This window comes from Daphnia pulex, chromosome 9, assembly GCF_021134715.1.
Source record: "Daphnia pulex isolate KAP4 chromosome 9, ASM2113471v1".
Taxonomy (NCBI): Eukaryota; Metazoa; Arthropoda; class Branchiopoda; order Diplostraca; family Daphniidae; genus Daphnia; species Daphnia pulex.
In genome coordinates, this window is record NC_060025.1 from 7,199,149 (window position 1) to 7,221,467 (window position 22,319).

General features: G+C 43.8%; 3 protein-coding genes across 3 annotated transcripts; all 3 read right to left on the reverse strand.

Moving 5' to 3' along the window:
* Window positions 1-1,268: 1,268 nt before the first annotated feature.
* On the reverse strand, window positions 1,269-15,474 carry LOC124202808. Its single transcript, XM_046599234.1, has 12 exons — window positions 14,847-15,474; window positions 5,866-7,310; window positions 5,050-5,772; window positions 4,233-4,477; window positions 3,985-4,154; window positions 3,095-3,285; window positions 2,898-3,020; window positions 2,660-2,800; window positions 2,395-2,538; window positions 2,031-2,201; window positions 1,744-1,896; window positions 1,269-1,669 (listed from the first exon to the last, which is right to left on the reverse strand). Exons 2-12 carry the CDS (start codon window positions 7,243-7,245, stop codon window positions 1,448-1,450), a joined length of 3,663 nt encoding a protein of 1,220 aa, XP_046455190.1. The 5' UTR covers window positions 7,246-7,310; window positions 14,847-15,474; the 3' UTR covers window positions 1,269-1,447.
* Window positions 15,475-17,611: 2,137 nt separating this feature from the next.
* On the reverse strand, window positions 17,612-18,623 carry LOC124201662. Its single transcript, XM_046597824.1, has 4 exons — window positions 18,460-18,623; window positions 18,287-18,403; window positions 18,129-18,216; window positions 17,612-18,050 (listed from the first exon to the last, which is right to left on the reverse strand). The coding sequence occupies exons 1-4, from the start codon at window positions 18,621-18,623 to the stop codon at window positions 17,937-17,939; spliced, it is 483 nt and encodes a 160-aa protein (XP_046453780.1). The 3' UTR covers window positions 17,612-17,936.
* A 598-nt stretch (window positions 18,624-19,221) lies between these two features.
* Window positions 19,222-21,559, reverse strand: LOC124201663 (ionotropic receptor 93a-like). Its single transcript, XM_046597825.1, has 10 exons — window positions 21,401-21,559; window positions 21,191-21,297; window positions 20,987-21,068; window positions 20,658-20,816; window positions 20,408-20,588; window positions 20,099-20,331; window positions 19,831-19,953; window positions 19,597-19,742; window positions 19,326-19,518; window positions 19,222-19,239 (listed from the first exon to the last, which is right to left on the reverse strand). Exons 1-10 carry the CDS (start codon window positions 21,557-21,559, stop codon window positions 19,222-19,224), a joined length of 1,401 nt encoding a protein of 466 aa, XP_046453781.1.
* Window positions 21,560-22,319: the final 760 nt, after the last annotated feature.

The following is a 22,319-nucleotide window of genomic DNA, read 5'->3' on the forward strand; positions in this document are numbered from 1 at the left end:
CAATTCGACAACATCAAAATGTGTAACATAAGTAGACATCTGCAGTTGAAATCTCAGGTGGGCCGATTTCCAGCGTGACACATATAATAATAATCATTCTCCAGCAGTTCTTATAGACCTTGTCGCGCCTATCCGTTCAAGCGGACGTGAAAGCATTGTCTCCGTCAACTCGGTCTAGCACACTTCTCACGCCTTGATATTATTATTATACACCGGCGTTTAATTCGAAAGAGATGCAGACAAGGTGTGTGTATATATATGGTTGTCGGTGGCCGATCTGTCAATTCAATGGAAAAATTTCCCGTCGGCGAGTTCATCACAACTTCCGGAGAAAACACAAGTGAAAGAAAAGAGAAACAACGAGCGTCTATAGTAGTATTGGCGTCGACAGTATCAGTTGATGAATGAATGAGAGAAAAGAGTTCCCACCTGAAAGGTATCTCAATGGATATTTGCTTCCGTTCCTGAAGAATGAGGTTGCCCAGCATTGGAAATCACCAAATTCCCTATACCACGTTATTCAAAATCAAATTTAATTGTAGAATTATTATGATGCGCTCAAGTATTTTAATACCATCGTCAGAATGCTGTCCATGAGCTTTGATGTACATTTTCTTCGTATTATTTTTGCGAAATCTTTATGTGAATTGTGAAGAGCCCCTATTCACATTTCTGCTTTGAATAACAATGGGGTTGCTCAATCACGCTGTCCCGTGAGGCAGCTCATCCTGCAAAGAATGCCAAAAGACCTTTAACTGGATGATGAACTTTAATTTGATAGGTGACATGCGCAGCAGCAGGGAAAGGTTAGACTGCGGGTTAGCACCTGCGCCAACTTCCAGAGAGATATTGTATGTTTGCCAACTGCGTGATGACACGTCTAACGAAAATTCCCCCCCTGTAATTTCTTCATTCCGAATGCCGAAAAAGTCGTTCTGAACGCCAGGATTTTCTTTCAACTGCCTTGACCTTTTAATTACGTGGGCCGAACATGGTGACGAGCGCATAGTCTATGATATGATTTCAGGTCACAACAGAAAAAGACAATTAAACTGACATTAGCCCATGACATAGTTCTAATAACTTTTTTTTCTTCCATGCAGTTATATGGGACACATCGTGAATCTTTCTCGTCACGCATCGTTGTTTGAAATCTTTGAAATGTTACGTGTGTCACTCCCGCCCGCGCTGTAGGCATGACTGTCGTCAAGCAATGTCAAAACAAACCCAAAAGAAAAGGCGTCGTTGCCAAGGGGCGTTATTGGGGCCACGGTGCTTAATAATATATATTTGTTTTTTGGTCAAATATGGTACAATTGTAAGGTAGGTCAACTGATTGTTTTATATATAATATATAAGCTCCACTTAGCAACAACAGTTATTATTACAATGGGGGGGGGGGAATCAATAATTGTAAAAATTGTAAAATGATCTAGAATGAATCTCGTCAGTTGATCATCATGACGTGAGGTAAGGCGTTCCGGCGCTGCTTCCACCGGCCGAGACCCAGGCTGAGGGTCCGTAACCTGTGCAGCCACTGCTGGGTCTGGCCGGCTTCGATCGTCTGGCAAATGAACGACTCTTTGGTGACGATGTGATGGATCTCGAAGAAGTTGGGCAGTTCGTCCGCCTCGCTGCTGATTGTGCAGTAGGAGAGCATCAGAGGATCCTGATGAAATCAAATGTAATTTGATCACCTGGACAGATATATAAAAAAGAAGGAGTAGGGGGTACTGAACTCACCCTATAAATAGAAGGTCCAGGTCTGGCATTCTTGACGTCTTTGATGAGGACGACTGCGGCTTCTTGGACGGTTGGTTTCACGCCAAACGTCACTGGGGCGCTGTCGGCCACGGTTTCTCCGCCCAGCTCGAAGACGTTGGTCTTGTTGCTGTCCTGGATTTTGATTTCATTTCGAATGTACGTAAGAGAGAGAGAGAGAGAGAGACGGGTGAGAAAGTCGGCAACGAAAGAAGAAAAAAAAGAGAGTGTTGTACTTGTCAAATATATTCAAAAAAGCAAAGCCATACTTGGTGGTTGAGAGTGACGAGGCCCATCCAGACGTTCTGCCATTTGAGAGTGCGGCCTCGGCTGCGGGTGGTGGTCAAAAGCAGTTCACCCGGCTGCGTCAGTTTCACGTAGCCCTCCATTACCAACTGGGCAGCGGCGTTGTCCGACCAACCGAGGCAATCCATCGCCAACTGCGGGCCAACAACAAACAACAAGATGGACGATGATGAGAAAACCACCATGGTCGGCGGTCGTCGTTTTTTTTTGAAAATGTGTGTGTTGGTTACTTATTTTTTCTTCTCTTTTTTTTTCTTCTTTTGGTCACGCACGCCGGCCGAAAGTGTATGTGTGTGTGCATAGAAATACATTGGCGTCATGTCTTACCTTGCGTAACCGAAGGTTCATCAACTCTTCGCCGGATGGCCGCTGCATGCTGCTCGAGTTGGCTGAAGCGTTGTTGGCGTTGAGATTGGGCACCGAGTAACCGCGCCGCCACGGTCGGGAAACAGTTCCAAGTTCTTTGGCCTCCTGTGATTGCGCGTTCATTTTTTCACGTTCAATAAACACCGTTCAATGGAGAAAGAAAATTTTTAATCATAATTCGTCGAGCGTGAATAGGAAAAGCAGCAGCCGAGCTGGTTATTATTACCGCGTTGATGGCCGTCAGGTAGGATTCCACTTTGGCCTGGGCCTCGCGCAAAGCTTCGCGCATCTCCACGTCCTGCTGGGCAGTGGCGCGGAGCAATCTCCCCAAAAGTAGCGGATATTTGGTGATCCTTTGAACGGGAACCTGCCAATGTTTGACGATGAAAACCAACAAACGAAACAAAAATGTGTTGAATAATTTTTCGCAGGTGGGACCGACGATGACGACGATGATTTCATACCATGAGGAAAGCGTGCAGATCCATCCGCCGGAGGGCCGGATTCTCCAGCTGAGACGCTCGCAAGAAGATGCGCAACAATTCGCGTTCCTTTTCCAGCGTGGATAGCAACAGCGAGGCCTCACCCTGGTTGCAAAAAGTGACGAGGTCGTTTATTTTATGACAATGAGAAATGGTGATGACGTTGGCGGATTTCTTACGGAGCGGACGCAGTAACGACGAAAGGCGTCCATCATCTCCTCGGTTTCTTTGTCCAAGAAGAGACGGGCGACGTCGACCGTCAGGAGGTCCTCGTCGCCTTGTTCCAGGGCGATCTCGACGGCTTCGCGCAGTCGCTGGCCAAACCGCTGGCTCTGCCCGCTCAATTCCGTCACGTTCAGGAACACGGCATCTGAAATAAGGCATAAAAAAGTGACATCATTAAATTTCATTCCCAACAAAAATCCTGTAAAGACAAACGAAGCGAATTTGGCCGAAGGTGAAGTCGTCATTTTCTCAACAGATTGGAACTGATTCCAGACAATAACGGCTGTACATATAATATGATACGCAATTTCGACCTGGTTTCCCATCGTCATCATCGTCGTTCACCCGTCAGCAGCCAGCAGTTCCGGACTACTTGGCATTGTGTCGCACGCCACCCACATGACCGTTCACTCGGTTTCTCTCTTTCTCTCTCTCCTACTGTACACATGTATACGTAGAGTGAATGCAACTCTCATCATCATCTCCCCCCGTGAATATTTGTTTGATGTTGCAGTAGCCGCCCATATTAGGTCTTGGCTTAGGTCGTTAAGACGACGGCGGCCGCATAAATCAGCGTCACGAAACGGGCCCAAAGTTAGCAGCAGGAAAACAAACGAGAAAAGATAAAAAAGCTAAAAAAGATTTGTGGCGCCGCTGGTGGTTCAACAGCCACCACGACCGCCAACGTCAAATTCGCCACTCTCTCTCTCTCTTTGGCTGTGGCCGACGTTTTGATCCCCTTTTTTTTATTTTATTAGACATTCTTTATTATTATACATTTTTTGTGTTGTTCCCCCCCCTCGAGACTTTTCCCTTCTTATTGTTGTTTTTTTCTTATTCTTACCTAATTGGCGTAGAGGAACAAGGCCGGCGACTAGTAAGGGCTTGTATAATTCGTCTTGAAGGACGCGCAAGTCACGACCGTAGCGAACTTCCGTCTCCAACAGCTCGGCCAGCACTTCGCGACGCTCGCAGCGACGCCGAGCGCATCGGTGACACACCAAACTGTCGTGCCTGGAAAAAAACAAATGAAACACACACACCCATGTCAATAATGTTGCATTGTTGTCGTTGTTGAATTTTTGTTCTTACTCTTCTTGATCCGGCTCCAGCGGTTGGTCACAGTCGACACACCACGGGATAGCGGCCGGACCGTCTTGGCCGCTGCTGGGCAAAGTGGTGGTCGACGATCCTTCCGTCGTTGTATGGGTCGGCTGGTGATGAGCAGACGATTTATTCAAACGACGCATCCGCCTTAACCTCTGGGCCGTTCCCGAAGTCTCGGAGCCAACGCCCGAATCGTTCCGCTCGATCTCACCTCCTCCGCTGCCGCCATTCTGGAAAGAAAAAATAAGAAAAAGATAAGAAAAATGATCTTCCCTTCAGACACATAACTTTCGCCCACACACATAGTAATAGTATACTGCCGTCATCATCCACTCCCCTTTTTACCACCACCACCACCACCGGCCCATTCATTTTTTTTTTTTTTTTCGTTTGGGCTCATCGCGTGAAAGTCGCGAAATGATTGCGGGAAAAATGAAGAGAGAGACCGTGAACACGACGAAAAAGACTAGAGATGTTCAGAAACATGAGACTATGAATATTCATAAAACCTTTTTTTTTTTTTTATTATTATTATTATTTTTGCATTTGTTTGACTCCCACCGATAGTAGAGGAAACGGTTCTTTTCACCTCCAATGATCGTTAGTCATTTCTCGCCATTTTCGTTCTTTCGGTGTGTGGCAACCGGCACGCGGAAATGGCGTGACGGGTCAATACCAATCACATCGCCAACTTTCACCCAGGGATTTCCGACGCCTTTCAATCGTCGATTTATGGAAATTTCTTGTCGGTTTGGGGTCCGTCGTGACACAACACACGCAGACTCATTTGTTCTTGTTTTACCTGGTAACCGCCGGTCGAGGACGTTGGCGTGATTCCCGGAGCCGATAGGGCGCTTTCCTGGCTGCTGGATTGCGTGCTGGTGCTGGACTGCGTGCTCCGGTTGCTGTTGCGATTGGGGCCGTTGTGGCGCATGGCCAAAAGGAGGGCGCCCATCTCGTCGTCTTCCTCCTCGTCGGCCGGAATCAGCTGCGGCAAACTGGGCGTCATGGGACTGGCCGGACTGGGACTGTTGGGTCGCTTCCGCTCTCTCTGCTCGGCCTCCACCGAAATGATGCCCGTCGGGTGTTTCTTGCGCAATTCCTCGAGGTAGCGCAAAATGTCCTGGCGACTGGCGCCGGCGAAGGAGCCGCCGCGGCCGGCCCGGCTCAGTCCCCTGCCGCGCTCCTTCATGTCGTCAATCTCCTCGTAAATGTGCTCCTCCTCGGCGGGCGGAGGCAACAACAAGGACGGGTCGGCCTGCACCCGACTGGCCGATCGATCACGCCCGATGGACGAGAAAGACGGCCACAGACGAGAGACGGGCCGACGTTTGGGTTCGTTTTCACCAGACGCCGGAGGAGGAGGAGGTTCCGGACGCGTTACCACCACAGGAGGAGGAGGAGGCTCCGACGTTCGATTTCTTCCGGCTGCTGGAAGCGGTTGTTTATCTTCTTTGACAGCGTCGAAGGCTTCGGACTCTTGCTGGTGATGCTGGTGGCCAGACCAGGCTGTCCAGCTCACCATCTGCCGAAAGAGAAAACGACAGTTGGTGTTGTGTCAGGGGAACCTTCAAAGGTACATATGGAAATTTGTTCTTCGGGGAAAAGGATAGTTTACCTGTCCGATGAGAGGCCGTCCAGCCCACGAAGTGATACCAGGAGAGAGATCTAATGTCGGAAGAGGTGTGACAGGAACTGATGCGGCCAACTCGCTGGCCGACTTGTTGGCCGACGAGTCTCGGGGTAGACTGTCGTTGTCCGTTTTCGAGTGCCGGTAAATGCGGCGCGGAGGGGCCACAGGTGGCGGAGGCGGCGGAGTGTCGTCGTCGGGGCTTTCCGGTCCCGTCCCAACCTTGATGGACACTCCGGCATAGACCGGAGTGGGCGGAGGTGGCGGAGGCGGTGGCTCAGTCGGCCGGACGATCGTTTTGCGCCGGTTGTTGGGCGACTGCGGTGTCGGTGGAGTAGCGGCCGTCGTCGTCGTCACCGGAATCGTTAGCGGTTCCGGCGGAGACAAGCCGAAAAGATCGTGGAGCGATCCGCGTGATCGAGTCTTTTGTGTCAGGCGGGTCGTGTCGTGAAAACTGGCCGGCGCCGCCATCTTGGGTCGTGCCCGATCGCTCAGACTCCGCCGGAGTGGACAGCTCCGCTGGAATTCCACCTTGAGACTGACTTTCTCGGCCTTGATGGCCGCCGGCGAATCTTGGCCCGTCAAGATGCAAATCCGCTGGCCGCTGACGATCAGACCCGGTCGATCGACGGCCACCGTCGTCTGCGGAGGAGATTCGTCGCTGGCGTCGCTTTCACCGTCGTCAGCGTCGTCATCCGACAGGTAGAGCGGCGGAGGAACGGACGTCGGTAAAGGCGGGGCTGCCGCGTGACTGACCGACACTCTGTGCTGCTGCTGTTGCTGTTTATTCTCCCTCATCTGGCGGATGTTTTGGTTGACATCCGCCGCCCGGAACTCGTAGGTGCCGTAATGATCTTCGGCCATTTTGGTCTGGACTGTCGCCTTTCTTTCGCTCATCGGGCCGACCTCCATCGACGGATCGGCCGCACGAAAAACGGGTGAAGTCCTCACTGGATACAATCCACGGGTGGTTGTCCAGTCGGTGGTTCGCCGGATGGCGATCGAGCCCACCGCCGGAGTGGCCATCCATCCGTTGGCCGGATCGAGCCCGTATTTCTTGCGGTAGTCGTAGACGAAGTTGGCGGCCACGAAAACGCTGCCCTGGAGCGACGGAACCGAAGGGGCGTGGTGTCCTTCCTGCAGGTGCGGATGCGTGACCCAGGCGCTCGTCCAGTCCTCACCCGGTCCGGCCATGTGAGACTCGACGCCGCCGCTGTTGGAGGAGACGACGACCGTTCCGTATTGGCCGGCCGACGATTTGAATCGATCCTTGAGCCGGCCCGTCCACGATCGCCTCTTGCTGGCCATCGGCGGCGTTTTGACTTTCATGTCGTACATGGCAACTTGTCCGTCTCTTTGTTTGCGCATGCGGGATCCAAAAATAAAAGGGTCGGGTCTGATTTGGCGTCACTCACAGCCGGGAAATGCGTCACCTGGAATTTGTTCAACCGAAAAAATAGAAAATTAAGTTAATTCCAAGTCCCGCAAGTGTTTCATAATGGCCCGCATTCATTAAATAGACAGTTAACAAATGACAATGTTTAGAATAGTAACATTTAAACCAAAATACTTGGGCTAGAATTCGGTCGACCCATTTGCTGTCGTCACGCCGACAATAACAGGGTCCCAGAATTTAACAAATTTCAAGTTAAAAACCGTGATTGTTTTGTTTTTTTTCCTTTTTCGGTGAATAGGGTACGGTTGGACGAGCAACTTGAATTGAAAAACATATGGTGCTGTGTGTGTGTGTGTGTTTGTTCCGCTTGGTTTGTTGTACACAAGAAGTGACAATGAACCCGGCAGTCTCCCTCGAGATGAAAGGGAAAATCTTCCGTTAGGACCCACCGGCTTGTGCTGTAAGCCGCAGTGCGTCCGCGTGATCAAAGGAGCAGTCCAGCTGATGGACAGAGCGAGCCGCAGCAAGGAGCCGCTGGCCTTCATTGTCCAGCATTATTATTATTATAGCTCTCTTTCTCTCTCTCTAGCTCTCTTCGCTTTTTAGAATCAAGATAAGATGTATGTATACGTTGCATCCAGACGTCTAATCACCTCTAAGTCAAAGCTAGAATTCCCGTTAGGAATTTGTCCACTTACGAGCCAGCCTCTGATTCTTTCTCCGACAACAACAACAACTACGCAACAACATGCAAAGTGCAAACACAGCTGCAGGGTGGGTGGGGGGTTCTTGAGCGCCAGGTGATTGACGCCCCACGGTCGTTAAAAGAAATTAGAAATTAAATAGAAGGTGCTGCTGCTGAGGATCGTAGAAAAAAGAGTAGCCCCCAAAATCCTTTTTAAATTTGTGAGCTGCTCTTCGATTTCATATTCGAACTCGATGGGCGATTGTCGGCCAATTAAAAAAGTGAGAGCGACGAATTGCTGTGTGTGTCTTTAGAACGTCAAGGACGACTCGATCCTTTGTCCAACAACGGCTTTTCACGCTTTGACATTGCGTATCGGTCGGGAGACGACAACAAAAAACAAAAAACTTGTTTCGTTCATGACCGAACCGTTTGAAAAAGGGAAGAAAAACTGGTAATTTAATGAAAAATGAAATTCAAAACGACCAAACAAACAAGCTCTAATGAAAGTTTCTCTTGCCTCTCTCTGTGGAGACTAACAGGTTCTTTTTTTTTTTAAATAAGATTTACCAAGGAAAAAAAATAGATTAAACTGTTAATTTACACACACTATTATGCGCGTGGAATCACTTTTTATTTTTTTGGTTAACGGTAAGCATTTCAAGTTTTTATTTTTTTCGATCCTGTTTCTTTTTCTTTTCGAAATTCTCATATTGTTTGGTGGGAGTGTCGCCGTGTCCTTTTTCAATATGAAATGATGACATTCACCAAAAGTCCCGTTCGTGATTCAGTTTTCTTGATTTTTTTTCTTTTTCTTTAGCTGTTCGTTTGTTTCTCAAACTATTTACGAGCGCACTGTGGGGTAATGTCGAGTCGGAGAATTCTACACCACCACCGGCGTACAGGAGAGGTGATCCACAATTAAACAAGTCCCATACACAGTTAGATCTGTACACCGCAGCTTGGCGGTTTGTCGGTCGGGCGTCCAATAAACCAGAGCCCGAGAAACAACAACCCAACTCGGTGAATTCTTTTTCTTCTTTTCTTTTATTAGATTATTTATTGATTTCGCGGAAATGGTTCTCAACCGAACGAACGAACGAAAGAAAAAAAGAACTTTTTCTCGGGATGAGAGAGTGTTGTTGTGTCTAACTATTTATTATCCACGGCGTCGTGATTCAATTTTTTTTTTTTGTGATTCGTTTGAGTCGATTCGGCGGGAAGTGAGGAGGCATTGACACGAGCAAAGTTACACACAGCCGGTGTGTGTGTGTGTGTGCAGCCAAAAAAAGAGCAACACGGAAGTTGTGTACGCGGCTAGTAGTAGCAGCAGAGTGGGAACTCAAATGAATTTTTCACTCGGCTATTGCCTTGAGGCCGCCGGTGTCATCGTTCTCTCTCTTCGCTTCCAGCTCTGCTCAATTTTTGTTTTTTTTTTTCTTTCCCCCCTCTGAGCTGATCTCTTCCTATTGTGAGGATGTGAACGCGTCTGATTCCAATCCGTGACGAACAGATTCATAAAGCAGATCAACGAACTCATCAGTCGACTTCTTACAAGCCTCCCCTATAGACACATCATCTTCTTCTCTATTGGATTTTTTTAAAAAATGAAATGAAAAATCACAGACGGAGTATAAGACAAGCTCCGCCGGATTCTCTCTCGAAAAATGGAAGAATTGAATGAAACAAAAATCGACGCAGAGAAAGCGCATCTGCTCGACTGCGCAAATACAGGCCCATCTTTTAAATGCACACACAGATGGGCGCATTAAAAAAAGGTTCAGCGAACGCGTTGTCCAACATTTGGTGAAAAATAAAAAATCTTCAGCCCAAGTTTATTTTCTTTCCCGTGTACAAGACACAAGTTTATATATTATATCGCATGGTCGGCGCTGTTGGCCATCTGGTCTCTCTCTCTCTATGCCTTCCAGTCGTCTACAGTATTAAATCTTGTGTGTCGGGACGAAAGTGTGTACGGTCACTTATTATGACGTGTTGAGATCGGACATACCCCGGGCTAAAATATTATAGAAGCACAGCCATTGGATATATCATAACGGGGCAATCTAAACATTTTTCGAATTCCCCAAAAAAGGTCTTGTCTTTCGTCGTGATATCAAGGACTCGATCTCGTTTTTCCGAGCTGGGAAACGCGCTGACCGAATGACGACAACTGTTGAAAGAGTTGCCACTTATGGCGACATTCAGACTATCTATTGCTGGAGATATCCGCCCTCCCTCCTCCCCCCCAAATAAGGCAGAGGTAGAATTGAATTCTGTGGCGATTTGACGATGGCTGTTTTTTTATTTTCCGATTTTTTCCCCGTGTCACGATTCACAATACGCTGTAGCTCATTTTTTATTTAGCAGCAACTTCCTTTTCCTTGTTGCTTTTTTCCAGGTTATCACGTGTGGATGTGTGTGTGTTCGTTCTACAATCACACACGCAATCTGAGTTGTTTGGCCTTGCGTCGTCGTCACCGAACGGGTTACTTTCCTCGAAGTCGGGCGGAAAATCCGAATTCAAATAAACCACAACAAATGGGAAGAAGTAGAGAAGAATGAGCGATCGGTTTTCTATATAATCCAGTCTCGTGACCGAATCATAACGCCATTAACCGAGCCCATAACAAAATAACCATTTAGGAAAGAGGGAAAAAAAAAGAACAGCCCATTTCACCTCTGGCACCAAATCCCCTTCATTTTTTTAACATTGTTGTTTGTTTTTAATTTTGGGTTTTTTGTTTTTTTCCTGGTCTATAAAAACTCGGGAGAGAATTGATATTCTGGCCGCATCAGAATGAGCGTGACATTTCCCCCTCTAAAACCTTAAAAAACGAAAAATTCGTGAGTTCTATTATCCTCTCTTTTCATTTTTCCTTTTTTTATCCCAACGAATTTCGAGCGTTCAGACCAGAAAAATATTAAAAAACCTGGAAATGATATCGGGAGTTGTGGGATGCGCTCGAGTTCTTCACGTGCCCTTCACGAAAAAATCATTCCAACGGCAGTTATTATTTCGAGAAAAGAAAAAGAAAAAGGAAAGAAAGACCGAGAATATAATACACAAGAAGTATAGAAGGGCTTAAGTGGAATGACGACATTCCTCGTCTCCCTCCAGGCGATTGAACCGGTTTCACGCCGAATCACGCACTGCTTTTAGAGACGAAACAAACGCCAAAATAAAACGGAGAAGAAGAAGAAAAAAATGCGCCACGTACATAATCAACGATACCTATCGAATTTCTCTACGCTCAATTGCAGCAGGCGTTGCGTCATATTAAGGCAGCAGTTGGAAGGGGAGGGAGGGCAACAACGAGAAAATTGACACAAAAGAGACAACCAGTCAGTCGGGTTTGAAGGTAAGACAGTCGACCATCGGTAGCCGCGAATTTAAAAAAAATCAAATAGACAATCGTCCACTTTCTCTAGCTCCTTCTTTATAATAAAACGGGTCAAATCTGAATGCCTTTTCGTCGCTATCTCTATACTACTCGCCCACCATTTTTACCATTGAGGCCTTTTTTTAATAGCTGTTGATCGCTTTTCGTTTGTGCATGAAATCTAAACAGTTGAACGCTCAAATGGGAACGCTGCTGTTGTTGTGCTGTTGCCGTAGTGAAAGTCTGAGAGCGGACGACTGTGCCAACCCGGTCGCTCATTCAGGTCAATCCATCGTGAATTCGTCGGGTTATATTCTCTCTCTACACCGACGATTTCCAAAAAAATACCCTGGCCATTTTGAAATATACACTATTGTATACATCATCGTGAAATATTGCGAGGCAGTGTAATAATGTCAATGATTATTAGACTTGCGCAATTTCTGTCAAAGCCTCTCATTTGCATCTGGACAGATATTTTTGGAGAGCGCGGGTTTTTTGCCTAAACGAACCTGATGGATGGCGACCGTTCGGCGGAAATGTTCCATCTTGGTTCTCTCTCCATGTGCAACATTGGCGGACTTTGTGTGTTTCGGAAGTGGAATGCAGAAGAAGAAGAAGAAGAAGAAAAAAGAGCGCGCGTGATCATCTCATCCAGGATGTCGTTGCTCTCTCTTTCGTAAAGAAAGAAAGAAAAAAGATGCGCCTAATAAATTTAGGCTAGGCGTTTGCTGGAGAGTAGAACACCGTGACCTAGATCCCCCCTCCGCCATGTATATTACCTTCTCTGCTGTGTGTTTCTTGTGTCTATCTCTCCGCCTCTCTCTCTCTCTCTTACACAGCTGGGCGAAAAGGGTCGAGACTCTTGTGCTGCGTGCGTGCTGCGTGCGGGAACAATACCAGAAAAGGCAATCAACCTCCAGGCTATTTTGATGATTATTTATACGCAAGGAGGAAGGCGTCTTATCACTTTGACAAGTTGGATTTTTTTTTTCTCAAACTTTTTTTTTCTTATTTTACTCCGCCCGATTTTTTTTTCTTCTCCCGTTTTTAGAAAGTTTTTTTTTCTCCCCTTCATCAATAACCAACCCCCGAGACTCACGATTCCATGAATTTTTTTTCGTTCGTTCGTTCCTTTTTCTCTGCATGATTTTTGTTTCATCTGCTGCCATTTTGCCAAAGATTTTGATCTCTCCTCACGCAGAGAGTCACGTATCTATACCACATAATGTGTGTGTGAGAAACGAAATAAAATAAAAAAAGACGCTGCTGAGAAAGTCAACCGTCACCCTCCGAAAAACACCAGGGCGTGACCGAGGAGACTTGAACGCGCTCACGGCAACAACACTCGCAGCACAAAAGTTTCATTTTTTGATTATCTCTGCGCGCTGTCTGTCTGTCGTCGGATGGAACCGTATCGATATGTAACGAAATGGAAAAGACAAGAGAGAGAGAGTGTTCCAGTAAAAATAAGAGAATGACACAAACATTTGGCCTTTATATATCAAACGTGATACCCCAAAGAAAAACGAGTTAGGACAAGATAACCAGTTCGTGGAAAATGTCAATCAAGTTTTTTGCTTAGATTGTTAACGTCTCCATTTCTTTTGAATATCACGTGCTTATTAATTGATTGCTGACGTTGCCAAAAAAACCGGATTCCTACTGTGTTGACTCGAAACATTTTGCCGGCCAAAAGGTGATGTACCATAGCGAGCAGAAAAAGTCAACAAGGCACAGTTTTATTCCGAGTCACGTTCCACCCAGCCAGTGGAAGTTGTGACATGGTCGAATTCCTTGACCAAAAGACGAGCTCTCGGGGTTCATGACTTTGAACAAAATAAAAAGAGTCTCCAAACATTTCAACGCACACAACAAAAGAACATCGGCACACAAAAGGTGAAGAAGAAGAAATGACAAGATATTTTTGGTTCTTTTAAGGTCACAATAAGTTGTGTGTGCCTCCCAAAATCTATCTTATAATATACCTTATATAGACATCGCATGAGACGCCTGGCACTGTCTATCTCTCTCTCTCCTATAATAACTGAGGAATAATATTTCTTTGTTAAGCAAATGGCTGCCATCCGGTCCGGAACCGCTTCCTGTTTTGTCGGGTTCTTCTTCAGAGTACCAGCGTCCACCACCGAAAAGAAATTAGACAAAACACCAGAAGGGAGGCGGAGTTAGTTTGTTCTTTTCCTGCTTCATGGAAAAATATATAAAAACTTCTTATTCCCCCCTCTCTCTCTCATCCTCGTTTAACTCTAAATTGAAAGTGGTCGTGGTGAAATAACGAACAATTTTTGTTTTCTTCCTCCCCCCTCTCTCTCACCTGGACTCTCTGGAGATTGAAATAACGTGACGTGGTTTCTTGATTTTCACAACTTCCCCGTGACTGAGCACAAAACTTTATTTTTTTCTGTTTTCTTTTACTCCGCCCTTTTTTTTCAGCTGGCGAAATAATAAAAAACCACCGATGAAACTTTTTGGTCTCGTTCGATTTCGTTTCTTTGTTTCCCGTGACGAAGAAAAATAAAACGTCAAAGATGCGTGGGAAAAAGAACACACTGCCGAGATCCAATCAAATATATTCACGCAATCTCCAATCTCGCTTTTCTTTGTTTCGTGGATGGAAAAAATAAAGGGATCAAAGGTTAGCTTGATATGATTATAATCGTCAAGACACAAGGTCTCCGGGAAACAAAAATATATATAAAAGGGCCTTTTTTCCTTGGCTGATTAGCGCAACTGTACCGTCAGGAAACCTACACGAGGGAGACCCACCAATCGGATGTTACCCAACATGACCCGAGGGCCCACCCCTCCAGCTGCCAGAATCAAATACACATTTCTTTTTCTTTTAAAAAAATCTAACGGTACTTACTACTTCGTCAACGTGTTCAAAGGGCGTCTGTGCACATTGCAAAGGGGCTCTCTCAACACATTTCTCTCGGCCGGTCGTTCGTGACGCCATTTTAACAAGAGCGCCACTGAGTGTCCACACCCACGCTCGGCCGCCCTCACATACAGGGCCCTGGGCCCAGGAGTCCAGGACCAAGCAGCAGCTGTTCATATTTTACGGTCGCCGGATTTTTTTAGACGCATCAATAAAAAACGGCCAAGGTCCATCCGTCCGTCTCTCTTTGTTTTTATTGTCGTCTGAAAAACATTCTTGGGTATGATTGAAAACTGTCGACGACGATTTGACGCCGATTCGCTCAAGGGCAAATGGTGGTCGAGAGAGGGGGGACTCTTCACCTTGAGGCGAACTCTGCTGCTGGGTGTAGGTGTACCTACTAGGAAAAACAGGCCGTGGCTATTGAACCTGCTTTTATTCAATTTTGTCTAATTCAGCCCCCGAATCAAAGCCGGGAGGTTGTTATACTAATAACTTATTAAACAACAACTGGTTTTTCTTGAATCCCAAAAATGAGTCGACCGCGATCAAAATCAGAGCAAATAGACACACAGGCGAAAAAGGAGAAAAATCACATGAACTCACATTGTCTGTCCGTGGAGTTGAACGCCGAATTACTCGGCGGGGGGGTTGTTGTTGTTCACTTGCAGCCAAATGAATTAAGATGAATGATGTGGAGGAAAGAGGTCAACGGGTCACGTCTTGTTCCACCAGCAGAAGATGTCTCGGCCAAACTCTCTCCAAACTTGCACACCGAGTAAAACCACTTCGTCGTGCACAACGTGATTCACTCAAACTCACACTCGTTTCGAAATCATCCCCAGAATTGTTTATTGTCTTTCTCTTTTACTAATTCGAGTATAGATGAGATTCGACAAATCACGGTCACCAGAGAATCAACACCCAAACGTGTGAGAGAGAAATGGATAATTTATATACGAAGTAAAAACACTATGCACACGAAAAACGAGAGAGAACTTTCCTGTGTTGGCCGAAGCAACAGCAGGATATGTGCGACCGAGCAGCTGGGACTTTCACGACTTTCTGGCGAGTTGTGAACACAAAAGGTATGAAGTTTTTTTCCGAATAACTCCCTCCTCGTTCTTTGAGTTTTTTATTTTAGAGAGAGGTAGAAAGCCTCAGGGCGATGGGCAGGTAAAATTCTGTAAGCACACAAAGTCGACTCGGCTAGTCGACTTACCATTTGCACGACTGAGCCAACCAGGTGTGTGTGTTAGGCGCGCCATCTGACGGTCGATTATCGCATTTCTCTGTAATAGGAAAAATGGGCAATAACACATTTGGTCTCCAGTGGATTATTATTTTAATAAAAGACAAAATCGATAAAGATTGAGTTTTTGCTCCTTTGTTTCGCGAGTCAATGTCCTTTCGAGGAGAAAGAGATTGTTTCGTGGAATTGTTTTCCAACAGTTTGATACCCAACGAAAAAATACGAAATGGGGACTATCATGCAGGAAGTTGATGATACGCTGGGCGCGCGCATGACGAATATAGAAATCGAAGGTACGTTGAGATAAATAGGTAATTACCAAATAGGTCATGCGGTTTGGCACCCGCACCTTGTAATAATAACACATCGCCGATGTGTCCTAGATCTTTGGATATTTTTCCCACCAAGGTTTGATTGTTTTCTCTCGATTACGGCGAATTTGTTCGAAGCTCAAAATCCAAGTCACTCCTTATAAGAACGGAGCCCATCAATCTCTTCGTCGTCGAAATATCGTTAAAATAAAAATTAAAAAAAGAATACGCAAATACGCGTTATAAAAGGAATATAACCCGATAATTATTTCCCTCCATGACAGTGATCGATTCCGGAATTCTTCCGAACCAGAATTTATTACTTTTGCAAGACTTAGGCTATTGTAGCTGATGTTATTATCGTGATAACTTTATCGTGTCTGTGAGGCGGATACGTGCCGCCAGCACAGAAAAATTTGACAAAAACACATGATATCTTTTCCTCTAATATTCTTGATTTTTCCATCGAACTGATATAGTGTGATAAAAAAAAACAAAAGTTACTTCTGTGTACAGATCGAACGATAGATAGTATACATGTGATACGTGACAGCCTTGGAAATGGCAATCGCTTCTTTTATTGTCCCGGAAACCGGAATCGGGAGTCGATACTACGTGTGTTGTCATTATTCCAATGTTTCTCCTGATTAGGTTTTTCCCCCCGGTAAGAAAAAACAAAACAACTGCCATTTTGTCAGATTCCCATAGACCGAAACATTTCTTATTTTATAGAAGCGATTTATGTTTCGACATCAAAACGATTTCTGTTGTCCAGGTATGTACGTAATGAGCAATTTTTTTTTGGGAAAAGAATGCGATGAACCTTGATCAACTTCCGTTCAAATCGCCACTGCTGCATTGACCTTCGAGATTTGGTATTTCGAAACTCCTGGGAAAATCGAGGAAACCAAATTTTTTTCAGATGGATTTTGCGGGGATCTTGGAAATGTATTCCTGTTTTGTAAATTTTTGATCCTGATTGACTGATTTTCATTTTTTTTTTGCTACTAAAAATGTTCCATACGATGATGCATTGCCATCTGTTGCATTTCCCAAGAAGTGACAGCATTAATTCAAAATTTACTTGGCTCTCCAACCAGCTTTCCGGCCTTTCCGGCTTTCCCCAATAATTTGTTCAGGAAATTTTTTTTTCGCGCCAAGCAATTTTGAAATTGGGTTGTTAGAAAATGCAATAGATGACGTAATGCCCAACAACTAAAATATGATAGAAAGAGCAGGGAGGAGTATATTCCTCCCTGGAAAGAGCATGGAAAGAGACAGTCTACGACTACGAGGGACGGCGGCGGCGGCGATCTAAATTTTCTTTTACCTTCTTTTATACGAATTCCGGAATTCGTTCCGTTTCAGAAAACTGTTCCAAAAAAATCAAATGACAAAATAACACCAAATGAAGACAAATGGACTATGTTATTCATGTTTTTTTTTTAGTTTCAGGCTATAATTGGTAATTAATATTAATCAGGAAGTTGTGACATTGTCGCTTCTTCGGCGATCCCAGTGCCCTGTAGGGAACCACAAAGGTCCCAAGTACTCGCCACTAGTGAAAACATAGGCTTCTCTTCACATAAATAAATGTTAATGGGGGCCAGTGTGTGTGTACCTTATTTAGATTTGTTCTCGTTGAATAGAATTCAAAGAGGGGTGCCCAAGAAGAAAGATGGGCGAACAAGTCGTATAAAAGTCGCGAGATCGTGTGAGAGAAAAAACTCAGCCCCACCCCTTAACTTTAGACGATACACTACAAAAAAAAATGAATAAGAAGAACGTCAAAATAATGGAATTGTTCTTGCGAAAATTCTAAATCTTATACTTATCTCCAACAATTTTCGCCTCTCCGAAGCTTTTTTTACCGTTTTCATTACAAATTAAAACAAAATTGATTTCCCCAGTATCAACAATATAAATGTCTGCAATCAACAATGTAGTACATAGTTGTCTCCATTATGGTAGTCTCTATTTTAAGAAAAAAAAACAACTATTTTCAGACTCCATTTGATTGAAATTAACAATCAATCGTCATTAACTTGTAAAGGGCGTCTAAGACGACTACATAACGCAGATTATTTATTTATTATTGGATAACTATGTATTTTCCATTAAAGCTTCAAAAATTTATCGTTGGCCACTTACGGCTCCCCCAGTGTAGTCCTCGCAGCCGGGAACGTTTCTTGGAAATTCACAAGCGCATAGAGCATAGTAAAAGATGGTACCAGCAGTGGGGCAATCCTGATTTCATTTTGGAATTTCAAATAAATTTTTAATCAACCCATAAAGAAAAGAAAAATGGAAGAAAAAAAAACCAACCTGAAGATAAGCCATTCCATTAGAGCAATAGTAAAAGTATTTTGTGCATGCGAGATCAGGATAAGGATAAATTCCATTTTCCCTATTCCTGGTAATTGAAAGTTAGCAATTCTATTTAATTAAAAAAACAATGTGATGACGTCATTTGATTGACTTACTTGCAACTAAAACAACTCAAACCGTCAGGATCTTCCGTCGTTGTTGACGTGGTGGTACTGGTAGTCGTAGAAGGCTTCTCTCTTGGCGGAATTCCAGTTTGATTGTAAATCCAATCTCTTCAAACTCCACTTCCAACAGGTGTTTTCGAGCGATTTCTTTCTCAGCTACTAACTCAAGATCGGCCTTGAGTTGAAGGATCTCCGTAGCTTGCTTATCGATGACATTTTGCGCTTGTTTCAGATCAGTGCATAAGGCCACTTGGATTTCTTCTTTTATTTTGAAGTCTGTATCGAGAGAAAAACCCAATTCTTCGGGATCCGCACCAATCTGATTCATTTTGCTATCATCAGGAAGATTCATTCAGAATTCTGATGCCGGAAACGAGTTTGCGAATGGCTCAGCAGGTTGGTTTTCTGTTTCAAGGAGTTCGGTGTTAATCATTAAATCAATCGTTCGGTAATTTCGCTTATTCACGACCATAGACCAGAAGGATTTCAGTTTCGAAAAATTACAAACATTCAATTTCCTACCAAAATAAACTGTCCTGAAAAATTATTCCCCAAAATTAATTTTAAAAATCAATGTTGTTCTACATTTGAATTTTCCAGTGATATACATTTATTAGCAACAGCTGTATATGATGGTGCTTGACGGTTGCAATAATCGGTAATTCCGTAACAACAATTTGTATATTTTGTAAAGACCGAGTAATAATTTAGTGCACCAGGATTTGGCTTCCACCAAAAATGCTATAAGTTGAAAATGGTGGCGGTTTTTAACAGACATTGACTCTAGATATTAGATATATTTAGGATACATGTGAACCCCAAAATAAGCGCAGACAATTATTCTGTCTGTCTGCGTAGTGCTTAAATTTGGGGATCTGTGAAAGAATAAAAGAATATAAAATGTGCGTGCTTGTTATATGTCATTTTCATCGCATACAGATGAACTGAAATTGAATTATGCATGAAAAATTGGTTAACAGGAGTGAACCACTCTTTTATTGAGTGATGATGAAATAAGCTTGATAATTACTTCACCGCAAAAGCATAACACGGACAATGCGAGTCCAAAGGCAAGGGCGACAAAGGCTCCGCTTAAACCAGCAAGTGTCACTCGCTGTTTGTTTGAGGCCACATCCCGCATCGGATTCAGACAACGGGACGCATCGACCATATCTCGTTTGAACCAGAAAGCTACGAATCCAGCTTCGTGAGCCTTTAACAATCTGCTTGAAAATTTAAAATAAGAATGACGCTAATTTTTTTTTATAAATTCAAATGCTTTGCATTCAAAGATAACTTGCCCTCGGGAATAAGGTTCAATGTCCATATTCTTCGCAACTGCCAGGCCGGCCGCATGGCTAAAGAAAAGTTCCTTTGCGATTGTAAAATCGCATTTGCCAGTTTTCTTCAAATCCAAGCCGATGTTTGACTGCACGGTTCTATATTCCTGTATAGAGGACACAATATCTTATTATTAATTATTCAACAATTGTGTGATATGCTTAATATTTCTTATATATCGATAGAAGTTTTACTTGGACATAAGCGCTGAATCCTTTTCGTACTCGCTCCAAACATTCCTCGGTAACGCTGCAACGTAAGTCGGGTTCCTTTCTTAGCTGATCTCCCAAATATTTGAAAATACCTTCGTCTGCATTCTGTCCGCAAAATAAAGAATTAAGGTCATTTAATTATATTACGGTTGATTTCTTAATATAGGGCTGTAGGCTATATAGTTCTTTGACATAAACTGTTGTAGTATCTAGTAGTATATATATGAACTGATGAACTATATGAACTGACCGAAAAAAGACGATCTGGTAACCATCCTTGGTTGACAGTGATTTTGATTTGTGGGTTTTTGGGTATGTCGTGAACGGATCGAATTAACGGCTTGTAATTAGGTGACGTTACAAATGAGATGAGGACGCTACTGTAGGCCGTCACCAGAACGAAACAAGCGACGCACCAAGTGCCGGCCAGAACGCGAATGGTCAACCTTTGATCGCGACTCGTTCCACCTTGAGCTAGCAGACCTGTAAAGACGCGGAACAATATGCAAATTAAGGTGTAATAAGAATGTGAATTCCTAGACAGTCTCTTTTACATTACCCTGAGATAAAATAACTCCAAAGACATACTGAAAGGCTCGACCAATATCTTCAAAAAGTTTGTCTAAATGAGCTTGATTGTTCCTCCTTTCTGAATTCTTCATGAATTCAGCAATGAAATGGCTGATGCCGTATAGGCAGAGCATGGTTGCCGTCATGGAGGCCACCAAAAAGATCCAGATCTGTATAAGACGCGTTTGAACATTAGCATTTGATAAATACACACATCTCTGCATCAATTGGAGTTGGACCTGTCCCTGGAATGGCTTCCAAACTGCATTGACGTCCACTTCTGAACTCGGCATCGGAATGACAAGACCAAAATGACTGTTAACAAGCGGATAAGGGTAGTTTAGTTTCTGGAAACGGCTGTGTGTCGCAACGATCGGTCCAAATAATATTTCGGCTCTCTAAAAATGAAGAAAAGAGAAAACACTTTCTGTTGAGCATTGTATAGAGATACAACAACTATCAGCATTCAATTTTCCATTCAATTTTAATTTTGTTTTGAAGGCCAAATCGACTGTTACCTATTATAGGCTACGTGTACATAAACTACAGGATATTTATCGTTTATTACCCCTTCAACGATATAGCTCATAAGACCTTTTCCGGCAGCGTTATCCTCGACGCTGTATATGTTGTCTGGTATAATTTCGAATCTGCAATAAATGTATGCCTTTTTAAATTATGGAATCATGAGGTTATATCGCTCAATGAATAATGCATACAACATGCAAACAATCCAAAATTTTATTAGATAAACACTTGATGGAAAACTTACTTTAAATTCATGGTGCGAGAGAGCCATAGTAGAACTGGAACGATAACTCCTCCAAGTTTGATGATATGGTTACTGGAGTTTCTTACAACATCAAAAAACGGAGGAAGCTGAAGCAGTGGCACAAATATGCATACATACATTGTACAATTGCGACAAGAACAATTTTAAAAATATGTTTATAATAATATCTGATGATTGGTATAAGCTCACATGAAGCATTACGACGCGGAGTAATGTTTTGTTATCGGTACCATAACCTCCTCGTAAATTGTTGACTTGGATTTCAAAATCGTCAACATAAGTTGTACAATCGTAAATTCGAGTCAGCATTAGCAGAATAATCGCAGATTTCAATGCGGATGATGCCATGGTGAACGGGATACGCGGGGTTCACGAAATCACGAATCTTTTACCTAAAATATCGTGATTAGTTTATACCTTAAAATAACAAATAAAACGCTATTGAAAGTAGAAATATAGAACGAATTAAAGGTTCTGATATTAATACTTTGATTATTTTCTTTCAAGTCAATGTGCCGAATAAGTTGTTTCTGGGCGGCTGTTTTCAAACGAACGCAGAGCGTAACTATAACAGAAAAAAACAAGTTCAATTCTCTTATAAGTACATACTTTCCGATTAAGAGAGAGAGATAGAGCAGAAAAGTTTTGGCTAGTCTGTGTCTCATGTCTAGTTTTGACAAGAGATTGAACAGGCATCTCGTCAATAGAAGACAAAGTCAGTTGGCCATACATCACAAAGGAGTGGCATATAAGTAAATCTGCATTGTAACGAAAAAAGAAATGATCCAGAGAGAATTTTTTTTTTAAAATAAAGCCAATCATTTCCCGGCATATCAATCCTCGATTGATTGACAGTAACGCGGGTCCGTTTTCTTTTTTTGTGTTGTGACAGCTCTCTTTTCAAAACGAATGTTGCAACAAGACAGATGCACGCGGAATCGGATGTAAAGCCATCATTTTGGATAGGTTTGATGATGGCTTCAACATCTCCCAAAATATGTCGAAACTGCATATCAAATTCTGTTGGATCTGCACAACAAAGAACGTTATACGCATTACAAAGACAGCGATTTATTTGATTTTCAAATATCCTGTGGCGATTCGGAAA